General features: G+C 43.1%; 1 protein-coding gene across 4 annotated transcripts in view; it reads right to left on the reverse strand.

Annotated features, from left to right (window-relative positions):
* Nucleotides 1-13962, reverse strand: part of PTPN11 (protein tyrosine phosphatase non-receptor type 11) — a 65214-nt gene that overhangs the window by 28169 nt on the left and 23083 nt on the right. For all 4 annotated transcript variants that reach the window (XM_045534789.1, XM_045534791.1, XM_045534792.1 and 1 more), the window contains exons 4-6: nt 12350-12542; nt 11936-12052; nt 11211-11324 (exon numbers count right to left, since the gene is read on the reverse strand). In XM_045534789.1, coding sequence (XP_045390745.1) covers nt 11211-11324; nt 11936-12052; nt 12350-12542 — 424 coding nt within the window. The remainder of the gene's footprint in view (nt 1-11210; nt 11325-11935; nt 12053-12349; nt 12543-13962) is intronic.

Raw genomic sequence — 13962 nt, forward strand, 5'->3', positions numbered from 1 at the left:
CGCCTAGCACACAGTAGGCACTCAGCATGTATGTGCTGAATGAACAAATGAAGGGACAGAGAGAGGAGACAGACAAACCACAGATTGTCACCGGCCACAGTCCGGGCACTGCAGGCACCAGACTTAAAATCCCATTCTGACACTGCGAACCTAGACTTCAACAGAGACGAAAATCATTGTGGGCAAAATCCCAGAGTAGCATTCCCAATCTTTAGTCATTCGATGAGCACCTTCAAGGTGCTTTGCCATCTCTGCACACCACTTATGTCACCTGTTTCCTTAAATCGACCTCTTTTTCCCCTTCACAAAATGTATTTCAAAAAGAAACTTCATATCACTCGCAAACGTGAAAACCAGTATCACTTGCTGTATAGAAAGGGCAACCACGAAAGGGAATGTAATAAAAGTGAATTATTATCAAATTCTACTGATACTGGGGGTGTGCCTGAGGCTTTGTAAGGGACACCAGCAAGTGTTACAGGCAGGCGTTAAAGACATATTAGTACCATAGGGAGACCTTCTCCTAGGCCTCACCAAAAAACTGGGCAAGGATTAAAATGAGAAAACCTTTCTCACTTGCTCATTCAATCTTCCCTATCGTGGTGGGGTAACACCGAGAATCATCGTACAACACATTCACCCAGACCAAATTCAGAGTTCCAGGCCAGGGACACTGTCATCACTGCCCATGGCATTTTGGCTGGGCCATCCATCTGGTCTGCAGAGGCGTCCCTTAGTCCCTTATTCTGCAGACAGACTCGGGGCTTGCACTGTCCACAGTCAACTCCAGCAATTGGGACACGAGACTTCCGCAGAGGGCAGGCCCAGCGCCTGCATCCCGGGCACAGGTGGGTGCTAACGGCCTGTGGCTGGCAGCTGTCAACAATTGATAATGGCTAAGGCGAGAGTCCCTCCTCCTTCCCCATGTCCACTAGCCCACCCTCATCTGGCTCAAGCTGCCTGAACAAGTTTCATGCCCACAGTGGAAGGCTGCCACCCATCTAGAGTGAGACTGAAAACACAAACAACTCAGAACTGGTGACTTTCCGCGCTCTGCCCGCAGAGGCTCCCCAACCGGCATCTGCTAAGGGGCGCTTCCTCCCAGCACCAGGCTTCCGGCTCCCAGCAACGAGAGCATCCAATAAGCCCTGCCCTGGAGGACAATGCAATCCGTCAGGGTTTATCCTCCACGACCTCCCTCTCACCAGCAGTCCGTGGGGCACAAAGAGCTGCTAATGACCTGTCAAGATGAATGTCACAGTGTCTCCATCCTCACTCTCCACTGGGCCTTGGCAGGGATGCTAAGGATAAGGTGTGGGACAGGCAGCAAAAAGGACGACGTAAAGCTGGGGCACAGGCTGCAAGACACCCCACTGTCTCAAATAATATGGACCAGAGGGTTTGCACTGAACTATGAACCCTCAAAAAGGACCAGAAGCTAATGACAGTCACCTGCTTGCATGAGTCAGAACAAATGTACAGCCAAGGACACTGCATAAGACTATCAAGCCTTAAAAAGCACCGAGAGGAAGTCAACGCCCTGACCTGCGTTGTGCGATCAGGAGTGCCCAGCAGCACCGCCAACTGCGGAGGGGACAGGCCTTCACCATGCAGAATCGTCCCTGACATGTATGGCCACTGAACAGCCTGCTCCCCACCCCAGACCCCTGCCAACCTAAGTGCCAGGAGCAGCAGCCCTGGTCACTGTGATGACCAGAATAGACCCCCACAGGCCTCCGACTGAAAACCACTGGGCCTGGCTCGACACTAGAATTTCATGAATGAGAGTGGAGGGACAGTACCCAGGAGAGAGCCAGGCGTCCCCACGCACCATGACAATGCCCCAACGACCATTCTGCCTATACTGCTCTGAGTTGACAGGAACAAATCGCTCGGGGGAACAAAAAATAACAACACTGACCATTATAAGGCCAGACCAAGCTGTCCGGCTGCTCTACTTTAAAAAAGAAAGCTACAGGGTGCATTGAAGGGATGGGGCAGGGAGGAGATAGAGAGAGAGGAAGATTAACAAAATGCTGGTACGTGTTAAAGCTGGGCTTTGGGGGAAAGGGGATTTATTGCACTATTTTCTCTATTTTGGGGTCTGTTTGAAAATTTCAATGGAAGGTTTTATAGACAAATTAATAATAAATAAAACCGTACAAGCTCCTACTGACTCTCCCCCCAGCCCACTCATGGCTGTGGCCTCCTGTTGGGAAGGAAAGCAACCGAAAAAGGCTGTCGGACAGATGGGCTCTCTGGTTTTGACGCCGTGAATAATTATTAAGACAGCAGTGACCACCTGGGCAGGCTCCAAAACCAGGCCTTCCACCCGGGCTGAATGAGCTTCTGTTTTCTTTTGGCATCTGTCCCCTCTGCGGAGAAACGCTGCAATTTCTCATTCCGTCTTCTTCCCTGCAAGCTTTGCAGCGTCACCCGGCGCCAAAGGCGGGTGAGAGCTCCCCACTTTCTGACTCCGTGCTGCAAGGCCTGTCACCATTTCCCTGTGGTGGGTTTCGGGCAGCTCTTCCTGCGCAAGTCCACAGCGCCAGCCAGGAATGAAGGGCCCTTGGAGACTCTCATCACCAAAAGTGTCCCAACTGCCCGGCAAGTACTTACAAAGCCCCATGATGGACAAAACCCATCCAAGCCTTGGTCCCGTCCCAGGTGCTCACGTCGTAAGCCACCTGCCTCCAACAAGGTGGGGTCTAAGTAGAAAACGAATTAAAAAGGCATGGTCCTTGGAGGAGAACAGGCTCTGACATACGAAATGGCAACAAAGTACAAGACAAAATCTATAATTAAGTGTGCAATTAATTATGTGGTATGGACTTTAAGGAGACCCAGCAAAACTAATTGGAGAAGGTTTCTGAGGATGGAAACAGGTGAAGGACTTGGATGGGTACAGGTAGGAAAGGAGGGTGGCCTGGTAAGTTGGGGGGCAAATGCAAACACAACCAAGAGGCCAGAGAGTCTCTTGGAGGGAGAAGGGGACTGGGAAGTGGTGGGAAATGGGGAGAGATGGGGGAGTGAGAAGGATGGTGGGGCCTTTAGAACTGGGCAGAAGAATCGCGGTGGCTGGGTGAGAGGAAGCATGGCATGGTCGACTTAGAGTCAGAAATCCCCAAGTTCAAACCTCAGCCAACCACTTGCCAGGCACGTCCCTGAGGACAACCTTCTCACTTCTTCTGGGAGCCAGTTTGTCTTTAAAATAAAAATGCCATGCCTCTAGTAGAAAACAGGGAGCCACTGAGGTTTCTGAGCAGAAGAGGGACATGAGAGATGCTCAGAGCAGACCAGCGTGCAAGGTGACAGGAGGGCAGAGGCCCATGAAGCTAGCGTCATGCTCTTACAGGTGAGAACAGCCCCAACCTCTGGCATCAGGCTAGAATCCTGTCTTCGCCGCTGCTCACCTGGGCAGTCCCGGGCAGGTCCCCTGATCTCTCAGAGTGACCAAGGATGACTCTACCTACCTCTCAAGATCTGGGGATGCAATAAGCTGCCTTCCCTGGCCCAAAATGCAGCACAACAGAGACAATAAAGGCTAGTTTCCTTCCTTCCCCTAAGACCAGAAAGACATTAGAAAAGAAAAACCAACAGGACTTGGCAAATGGCAAGACATGGGGCAAAGAGGAGAACAGTGAGTTAAGGGACACCGTGAGGATCCCAACCTACAGGGCCAGAGACTAAATGTACAGCCAGCAGGGACAGGAAAGAAAAAGGGGACTTTTGGTTTGAAGGAGAAAATAAGATGTCTTGTTTGGCATGCTTGAGTTTGAAAAGATATATCAGTCAAGAAGAAATGTGAAATACACAATCCAAAAGACTGAACCAGAGCTCAAAACCAACATCAACTTATGGGTAGTAAGAACAGGATGAAAATGGATGCACTCCCCAAGACAGAGTAAGTATAAAACAAGATAAGACCAGGTGCAGTGGCTCACGCCTATAATCCCAGAGCTTTGGGAGGCCAAGGCAAAAGGATTGCTTGAGGCCAGGAGTTCAAGACCAGCCTGGGCAACACAGTAAAACTGTCTCTTCAAAAAATTTTTAAAAATTAACAAACTAGCCAGGCGTGGTAGCACTCACTTGTAGTCCCAGCTACTCAGGAGGCCGAGGCGGAGGATCACTTGAACCCAGGAGTTCAAGGTTACAGGGAGCTATGATCACACCACTACACTCCAGCCTAGGCAACAGAGAGAGACCCTGTCTCTTAAAAAATAAATAAATAAATAAATAAATAATTTTATTTTTTAAAAAAAGAAAAAAAAACAAAGAGAAAAACATGCTGGGCAGGGGGAGGGTTTGGGGGGGTATGAGGAAACAAAAGAGAAAGAAATATTCCAAAGGAAACAAAGGAATTTCTACAGAGTGGAGCATTTAGCTTGTGGAATAAACCTCTAACCACTGAAATGTTCTGCCCACAGGAAGGCAGCAGCTCTTCTATTTAATATGAAGCACCAGGGAGCACAGACATAGATGGAAAGTCCTGCTGACGGCGCAAGCCTGCCATCCGGGAGCATTTTTAAGCGTGAGGTTGGGGGCTGTTGTTCACCGTGGTGTTGCTTAGTCACCAAGGGGAAGATTTCCACTAGAGATCACCGGCAAGAATTATTATTCTAGACACGGCTCTGGGGTGCAGTTACAGTCTTGTTTCCATAAAAGCTAACCATCTCCAAGTCGAATTTATAGCTCCCCTAAGCAGGATGTAATCACTTTAAAGAAATCAAACAGGACTGTAGGTTTGAAGACACACTAGCTTCTCCTGGGGAAACATCCGTTAGCAGAGCTGCTGGTAGAAGCTGGCACGTCTCTGTCGCTGTCAGTGAAATGACTGCAATGTTAGTGCAACCTGCAAACAGCTTCAGCCCACGACAGAGGGGAGAGGCTGGCATGACAGAAGGAGGCTGGGCTTAAAAACAAAAAAGGAAAGAAATTACTAAGGGAAACCAGTTTTAAAGCACTAAGAAAAAATAATCCCAGTTAATAAGGTGTTCTATGGGGTTTTTGTTGTTTGTTTGTTTGGGGTTTTGGGTTTTTTGGTTTGTTTTTTTGTTTGGTATTGCAGTATTTTTTAAATCAGAAACAGAAGGTTAAAAAACTAAAATCCTTCTGAAATTGAGCACTGCAAATCTGAATTAGATCTTCTCGGGCATGTGGGTACAGGGATCTCAAAGCCTAAAAATGTGCATCCTACATCCGCCCCACTAGCTCCGTCAGCAGAGCATGAGACTCTCAATGTGCACGCAGCAAGCCTTGAACGGGGGCTCCATAGGAAAACAAACTGGATGACAGTACAGCGGAATACCACGCAAAGCCCAGAACATTCCTCCATACTTTTTAAGTGTCAGAAAGCTGTTTGTTGAATATAAACAGATCTCTTAATACTGAAAACAGATTCAACATACCACAAATACTTATTTTGTGCCTACTGTGTGCCAGGCTCTCTGCTGCATTCTGGGGCTACAGTGAACAGAATCGGGCCACCCGTCTTCGGGGGGGCCGTGGGCTGATCTAGGTTATTTTCCTAGAAAATATGCACATAGCAGACATAAAACAGCAGGATCAAAATGTGCCTCTTTATCTGTTCCCTATCAGTTTCATCTGAGCAAAACCTCGCTTTATTCCAACAGATCTTCTTGTGTTCTCTTCTGTGGATCCATAGGACATTAAAGCAATAACCACACAAATAACTGATAAATTTCAAGGACAGAGAGTAGTATAAAGGAAAGGATTCTCTGCTATGCTCACATATAAGAGGAAGAACCAGTCCAGGCATGGATACAGGGATCAAGGAAGGTTTCCCTTGAAAATGGCCCTAAGGCTGGGGACTGAAGGCTGAAGAGATGTTAGCCAGGTGAAGAAGGAAGGAAGAACATTCTGGCACAATCACAATTGTAACACCACTGAATTCACTGAAGATTCATCTTCCAAGTGGATGTCTCATGCGCAGTTGAAACTTCAGCATGTCCAAAATGAAAGGTGATCACCTCCCCTAAAACCTGTTCCTTCCAATCTCCCCCACCCAAATAAATGGCAACTCCATCCTACCACTCAAGCCACGTGCATTCATCTTACCCTTGACTCTGTTCCATCCTACCATATGATCTGTCAGCTCCACCTTCATATACTGGCAATTCTACCTCCAGAACAGCTCTAGAACCCAACCACCTCCACCACTGCTGCCCTGGGCCAAGCATCATCATGTCTCTGCTCAGATGATTACAACTGCCTCCTTCCTGGTCCCCCTGCCTCCACCCACCCATTGTGCACTGTCCTCCACAGAGCAGCCAGAGTGATCTCCTCTCTCTTGTGCTCAAAACTCTCCCCAGATGTTCTATCATCCTCCAAGTAAAAGCCAAAGGCCTTCTAGTGACCTACAATGCCTTTCAGGATGAGACCCGTCCACCACTGCCCCACCTTCACTTCCCTCTTGTACCTTTTCCATCTGCTCCCACCGTGCTGGGTGCCCACACACAGCAACACATTAAGCACACCCCAACTTCGGGGCCTTTGCACTTGCTATTCCCTTTGCCTGGGATGTTCTTCCTGAGGTTACATGCATGGCTTGCTCCCTTCTTTCCCTCAGGGCTTTGCTCAAATGCCACCTTATCAGAGAGAGCTATGTAACCTCCTTTTTATCGCGTACCTCTTTATCTTCTCCATAGCACTTACCACCATCTCATCTATCGAATATTTAACTCTTTCTTTGTTTATTTCCTGTCTCTCCCAATAAGCTCCATAAGAATAAAGAATGATTGTTCACTGCTACATCCCCAGAACCTAGAACAGAACCAGGCATAGAGTCAGGGCTCAATGAATATTTGCCAAATGAGTGAAGGAATAAGTCACTGCCACCACCAGTGTCTATAGTTTTTGGTAGATATTTTTGGGACATCTGCCCAATTAACTACAAATCTCATCTCTGAGAATGATTTATCCCCAAACAGGGTGGTCCGTGGCAGACACATTTGTTCTATGGCATCATGTCCTCGACACTCCTCTTTGGACCAGACATGGACAGCATCTGAGCCGATGAGAATCTCTGAGACTTTGGTTCAACGACTGAAAGTTGCTAGTTTCAGTACATGAAAGGGGCTAGAACTAAGGTTTGCAAGTCAAGAAGCAGAAAAAATCTGCTGAAGGAAAAGAAGAATGAAACAGGTGTGTGGAGAGCAAGGATACTGGATACAGAGAGGGCAGCGAGTTGGAGGAGGAGGACGGAGGGAAAGAGGAAGGCCCAAGGGATCCATTGCAGCTTGGGTCCTGCAGTACCCCGCAATCAGCTGCAATGTCCCATAGTGCCCATAGTGCCCCTGGCAGCTAAGGCCAAGAGGACTCAGAAGGGAGGCGCAGGCACAGAGAGGGGGCAGATACCTTGTAAATGAGGCCGTGCAATGTGCACCTTGCTGTGATGATGCCGGAGACCGATTCAAGTTTCAAGTAATGTGCACATTACAGGCACAGAATTACAGAATTATAACCTGCCTTGTCATGTACTGTCAGTCTCATGTGAGCAGAACTTTACTTCAACAAATCCAAAAATATTATCCACCACTTTACATTCATAAGCAGAGATAGGCAGAAGATACAAGATATTCACACAGATCAGAAATGGGTGACCTGAGCCGGGCACAGTGGCACATGCCTAGAGTTCCAGCTACTTGGGAGGATCATTTGAGCCTAGAAGTTCGAGACTTCAGTGTGCTATGATCGTGCCTGTGACTAGCCATTGCACTCCAACCTGGGCAACATAGCAAGACCCCATCTCTAAAAAAAAATTTTTTTTGAAATAAATAAAAATTAAATAAATATGCAATCTGTAGGAAGAATCAGAGACTTGGATTTGCAATGTCTTGATCATACATGTCCTAGAAGAAAATCATCAACCTGAATTTATTTTAGTAGCCAAGGAGAAAAAAGAACCAAAGAATTGTTCACAAGAGACTTTATATTTTAAGGTACATCCAAAGCAAAATAATTTATAAACATCTTCTGAGTAAACATACCTGAAATGACAATGTAGAGTTTTATAGAACACCAGGAACCAGGCATATAAACAAAACATGGCTGTCAGAGTTAAATTACCAATGGCATTGCAATTTAGAGCTCTAGTTTGTTTTAAAGACCATCAGAGCACACTGTAGGAAGAAAGTGATTACAAATTTATCACCTTCTGGGAAACAAATAACCAAGATACAATCACTAAAATAATAATCCCTTGCTGTTGTGGATCAAACTTCAGCTTCAGAGGATTTAAGATTATAATGAGTATCAGCTTCCAAGTATCTATTAATAACTTTTTCTATAATGGCTTGTTCTGTTCTCAGCCTTATTTCCCTGATTCCAACCTTAAAGGGCAATTTTTTAAAACTGACTGAATTTGAGAAGCGGGTCTGTAAGGATCTAGAAAGTAGGCCATCAGCTGTTTAGATATAGCTTCAGTTTCAATGAAACGTTAATGCCCCTGATTTAATGCACCACAATTTTACAACCTCAGTCTGACCTCTACGGAGAACTTATAGAGTACAGATGTGATCTCATTATTTTCCATTTCCTCCTAAAGCCAACTCAATTTTTCCCCTTTCTGTTGTTAATAATATATAAAAGATGACTGGAATGTGAGATGTCACAGTGTGAAATCATCAGGTCAGCATTTAGAATCTACCATCTTTTTCCATGGCCAGAAAAGTACACCTAGGAGTTCCTTCTAAACTCGTATCTTGACCTGCCAATGGGATTACTAAAAAAAAAAAAACGCCACTGCCACACACAAGTTCTTTAGGAAACTTTGTTTCCCTGAGCATTGTTCTAAGTGAACCTACTGTTAAAGAATCCACTATGGTAACCAAATAACTGCCATTTTCTTTGTTTTAAAAAAATTAATTTTTAATTTTAAACAATGCTACGATTTTTTTTTTTTTTTTTTTTTTTTTTTTTTGTGAGACAGATTCTCACTCTGTTGCCCAGGCTAGAGTGCAGTGGCATCAGTCTAGCTCACAGCAACCTCAAACTCCTGGGCTCAAGCGATCCTCCTGCCTCAGCCACCCGAGTACCTGGGACTACAGGCATGTGCCACCACACCCGGATAATTTTTTGTTTCTATTTTTAGTTGACTGGCTAATTTTTTTTTTCTGTTTTTAGTAGAGACAGGTTCTCGCTCTTGCTCAGGCTGGTCTTGAACTCCTGACCTCAAGTGATCCTCCCGCCTCGGCCTCCCAGAGTGCTAGGATTACAGGTGTGAGCCACTGCACCCAGTCAAATGCTATAATTTGTAAATATCACTTCATTGCTATAATTTTTCAAGTTCATATTCCCTTTAAAGGAAAAATCATTTATGCAAATGATCACCTCAGCTATCATTTTTATTTTATTTTATTTTATCATATTAGAGACAGGGTCTTGCTCAGCTATCATTTTTAAAGGAAGAGTAAGATTATTATGGGTCTAGATTATGATATAGCTCACTATTTTTTATATTTAACCAAAATTTTAATTAAAAAGTATTTTGCAGATATTAAGTATACTATCCAAAATCACGTATAATATATAATAAAAGTTAAGGATAAGTAACCATCATTTTTCTTAACATGGAATATAAAAAATATAAATATTAACAGTAGTTGGCAAAAACAAAAAAAAGATGTATACACAAGGCTATTCATTGTAATCCTCTTTGTAACATATTTGGAAACTACCCAAATGCCCATCAATAGGTTGAATAAACTATGGTACAACCACACAATGGAGTACTATGTAAAAAAATGAATGAGGACTATCTCTAGATACTACTACGGAGTAATATCCAGGATGCTGAAAAAAGCAAGGTTAGAAAAAAGTATGTAAAGTTATGCTACTGGTTATCTAAGAAAAAGTGGGAATATGGAAATATTTCCTTATATTTTTTAATGTGATGATAAACCATAACTTTTTATACTATGGCTAAAATAAACGAAAGACAGGTAGAGAAGGTAGACTTCTTTGAATGGACTTTGTTTTTTTTAGCATCTCATCTATAAAATGGAAATATCTGTCTCACTAAGTCGTGAGATACCGTGGCTATAGGACTTTATTTGCCCATTCATTCATGTATTCATCCATCCATTCCACAGATATTTATAAATTCTAGCCCTACAAAAATTATGGAAAATCATTCCCATAAAAACAGAACAGTAATAATAAAATGATGTAAACATTAGGCCAATTGCAATAGTTCACACCTATAATCCCAGCGCTTTGAAAGGCCCAGACAGGAGGATTACTTGAGGCCAGGAGTTCAAGACCAGACTGGGCAACATAGCGAGACCCTCCTCTCTACAAAAAAATTTTTAAATTAGCCGGGCATGGTGGCTCATGCCTATAGTCCTAACTACTCAGGAGGCTGAGACGGGGATCACTTGAGCCCGGGAGTTTGAGGTTACAGTGAGCTATGATTGCACCACTGCCCTCCAGCCTGGGCAACAGAGCAAGATCTTGTCTCTTAAAAAAGAGAGAGAGAGAGAGAGAGAGAAATGTAAACATGAACTAAATACTCATTCAACAAACATTTATGGAGTTTCTGCTGTGTACTAGGCACCGTGCTGCTACATGCTGGAGATAACTACAAAGGTAAATATTCCTGAATCCTTGTTTTGAAGAAGTTTTCTATCAAATGGATGAGGAGAGAAAGAAAACGATTACAGTACCAATGGGTAAGTGACATGTAAGAGTGCAACAGGAACACAGCACCTTCCCACCAGGGACATTGTCCTACTCAAGTTGGTTTCAGGAAAGAAATCAGTTCACTTAACTTCCCAGAGTTATCAACTTGAACTCTCAAATTAAAGCCACCATGAGATGTTTCTCTTTTACTTATTCATGGCACTAAGGCTATAGATTCTAAAGACCCCAGTGCATGCTGGAAATCTTCCAAAGGAATTAGATCCTTTTGTTTCTCTGAGATTTTGCTAGAAGTCCAAACCGAAAGAGCCAAATGGAGCTGTTGGCTCCTCCAGTGCATATTAACTGCCAACTCCCTCCTCTCTGCACACAAGGCTCTTCTATTTCAAAGAAGGCCCCTCAGCAGCTCGTTCCATGTCAATCAGTGGACAAATTAAGAAAGGACGCCAGACTCAGGTCTTTCGGATTCAATTCCAAACACAAGACCAACTTCCCCTCCATTAAAAATAGGATTTAATGACTCATGTAAAAACAATCTTTTAATAACTTACCTCAAATTCTTCCCAAAAGCCTTGTTTGACTTTATCTGTGGTCTCAGCTAATTTGCTTAGTTCTCGAACCCTGCTCTCTATTTCAGCAGCATTAATACGAGTTGTGTTGAGGGGCTAATCAAGTCCAGCAGTTGATGTAAAATAAAGAGAAAGGTGTTAATGCAAAAAAAAAAAAAAAGACTTCTATGTCGATATTCACAAAGGCAAGAACCCAGTATTTCACAATAAAAATCTTTGCAACAGTTTCACTTTCTTTTCTGTTCTTTCTGCAATCCCCACATACACTTTACTCTGCTGATATAAATTCACATCTATTTTTTTTTCATAAATAGACCACAACATTATTTAGAGAGATGATATCATCTGTCGCTATCATAAGGGTAAACTTTGAAATAGCAACAACTCCAAAGTAAGTGTGGTCACCTAAAGGTAACCAAAGGTGGATCCTTGGCGAAAACTTGCTTTAAAAATTCTACAAGGCCTTTTACAGATACATATGGGAACAATATCATATCTGGGATTTGTTTCCAAATACTATAGGAGGTGGCCGGTGAGTGGAATAATACACAAATACAGATTTGATGAGTTGATCATAATGGAAGCTGGGGGATGGGTCCGTGCAGGCTGATGACACTAATCTGTCTCCTTCTGTATGTTTGCAAAATTCTATATGAGGATTTTTTTAAACTCTATAAGCAGGAGCTCTAGCTTTCCGACATGTTCACCTGTTTGAGCTGCAGTACTGTGCCCAATGTTTCTACCATAGGATTCTTCTTGTAATGTTCCACGAGATCTGTCAAAGAATCAAACCGTTCTCCTCCACCAACATCATATTTCAGTTCCTTTCCAGACAAAAAGATGATGTTTATTATTTAGTGCTTTTATGTTAAATTACTGTTTTTCCCACATTCCCACATTCACTGCAGCACTATTCACAATAGCCAGGATATGGAAACAACCTAAGTGTCCATCAACAAATGAATAATAGAAATAGGGGGGAGCTGTGTATAAATGTACTAAAAGCATAGAAGACCTTGACTACATGAGCAAAGAAGATCTAACTTTGGATGTAACGTGTCTGTCTTCTCCCAGCAGAAAGATGACATTTCACTAGACCCATCGTTCAACTGGAGCTTTACCTGACAGCGAATCATGACATGGGTCACTTTAGATTTGCCGTCATTGCTCTCCCCTTTGTCATCACCGGTGCGCACAGACAGAACGAAATCTCCAGGGTGGCTCTGGCTCTCTCGGACAAGAAAGCTACCATGCTTTCCTTTTTCAGTCAGTAATTTCTCCGCTTCTTTCCCAGAAAGGTGTCCATGGAACCACCTACATTGTTTTAAAAAGGAAAATGCATTGAGTTCTCCCATGGGTTCACAACATTCTTTCACAAAACTACTATCTATAATCAGCCCTCCTAAACACAATTAAAAAACAAGCATATTCCTCCGAGGGACTGATCAATTTCATGTATGACAGAATTTGCAGCCCAAGCAAGCAGGAAAAATGACAAAGATTATTAAGAATGACTGCTAACTTTCCTAAATGAGCTCACAGTCATTTGGAGACAAATATCCTCAATCTTCCTTACTTTCTTTTAAATGTCCCATCTTTTAAAAATGTAACTTGCTGTTTTTCCATTTCCCAATCCTAAAAGGACCAACTATTTAATCACAGCCATTTAAAGAAGTTAGAATAAAAAAATTGTGATAAGACAGAAAATCATTTTGAATGCTTGTCATTGCTTTGGCATATAAACCCTATATTAAAAAAGATCTTCATTATAATTAATTCATGCATTCCCAATTTTTCCATATTTATAACCTATACTTCAACAACCTCCAATGTCTTTGAACTATTTACTGGGTTATCATCTCAACCTTTAATGCACATAAGACTTGGAGTAGGGGTGGAGGTGTTTGCTAAAAATATGAATTCCCCACACACCTCACAACCAGAGATACCAATATGCTTAAGTCTGAATGAGGCCTAGGACTCTGCATTTTAACCAGCACACCAGACAGTCCTGATGTAGGCAGCCCAAGGCCATCCAAGGGCAGACTTTGAGACAATACTACTCTAAGTTACTATGGAAAACACCTTAACATTAATAATGTGGCTTTTTCTCTCAGGATCTTGGTAAGAGAGCAAGCACTATCACGGCAGGTAATGCTAATGATTCATCACCAAAAGAATATATTTTCAAGTTATTTTTTATCCACATTCAACTGAAAAAGAAAAAATTTAGAAATAAACTGCACAGAATTGGCTGACAGCTTTTCCTTTTGCTTGAAGCTACAGTGGTCGCTGGAGAAACAAATTATCGGCACATGATAGCACTGACATAAAGGTGTAAGCTAAAAACCTTCCTGAAGATACAAAATATACAAACTAATTAAGAGACCCTGAATTCATACCAAATCAGAGAGGAGACTGGGAATGTAGGAAACCAATAGAATAAATACAAATAAGCCAAAACCACACTTCCATCAGCTAAGTTCCAACACGGGGAAAGATCTCTAAAACAATACAATTCCCTCTAAGCAAGGTCATTCTCACATAACTGTGCCTCTAACATTAAAAGAACTGATGAGAAAGCTGACCCTCTGAGGGCTCTGCTTTTCCACTGTTGAGCTTAAACTGACACCTGTTGGTGGCACTGCTGAATAACTGGTCCGGAGCCACCAGAGAGAACTGCTGCTATTTTGGTGTCTCTGTTATCATTTGTTTCCCTTCAGTAACTCACAAA

This window comes from Lemur catta, chromosome 21 (assembly GCF_020740605.2).
Source record: "Lemur catta isolate mLemCat1 chromosome 21, mLemCat1.pri, whole genome shotgun sequence".
NCBI lineage: Eukaryota > Metazoa > Chordata > Mammalia > Primates > Lemuridae > Lemur > Lemur catta.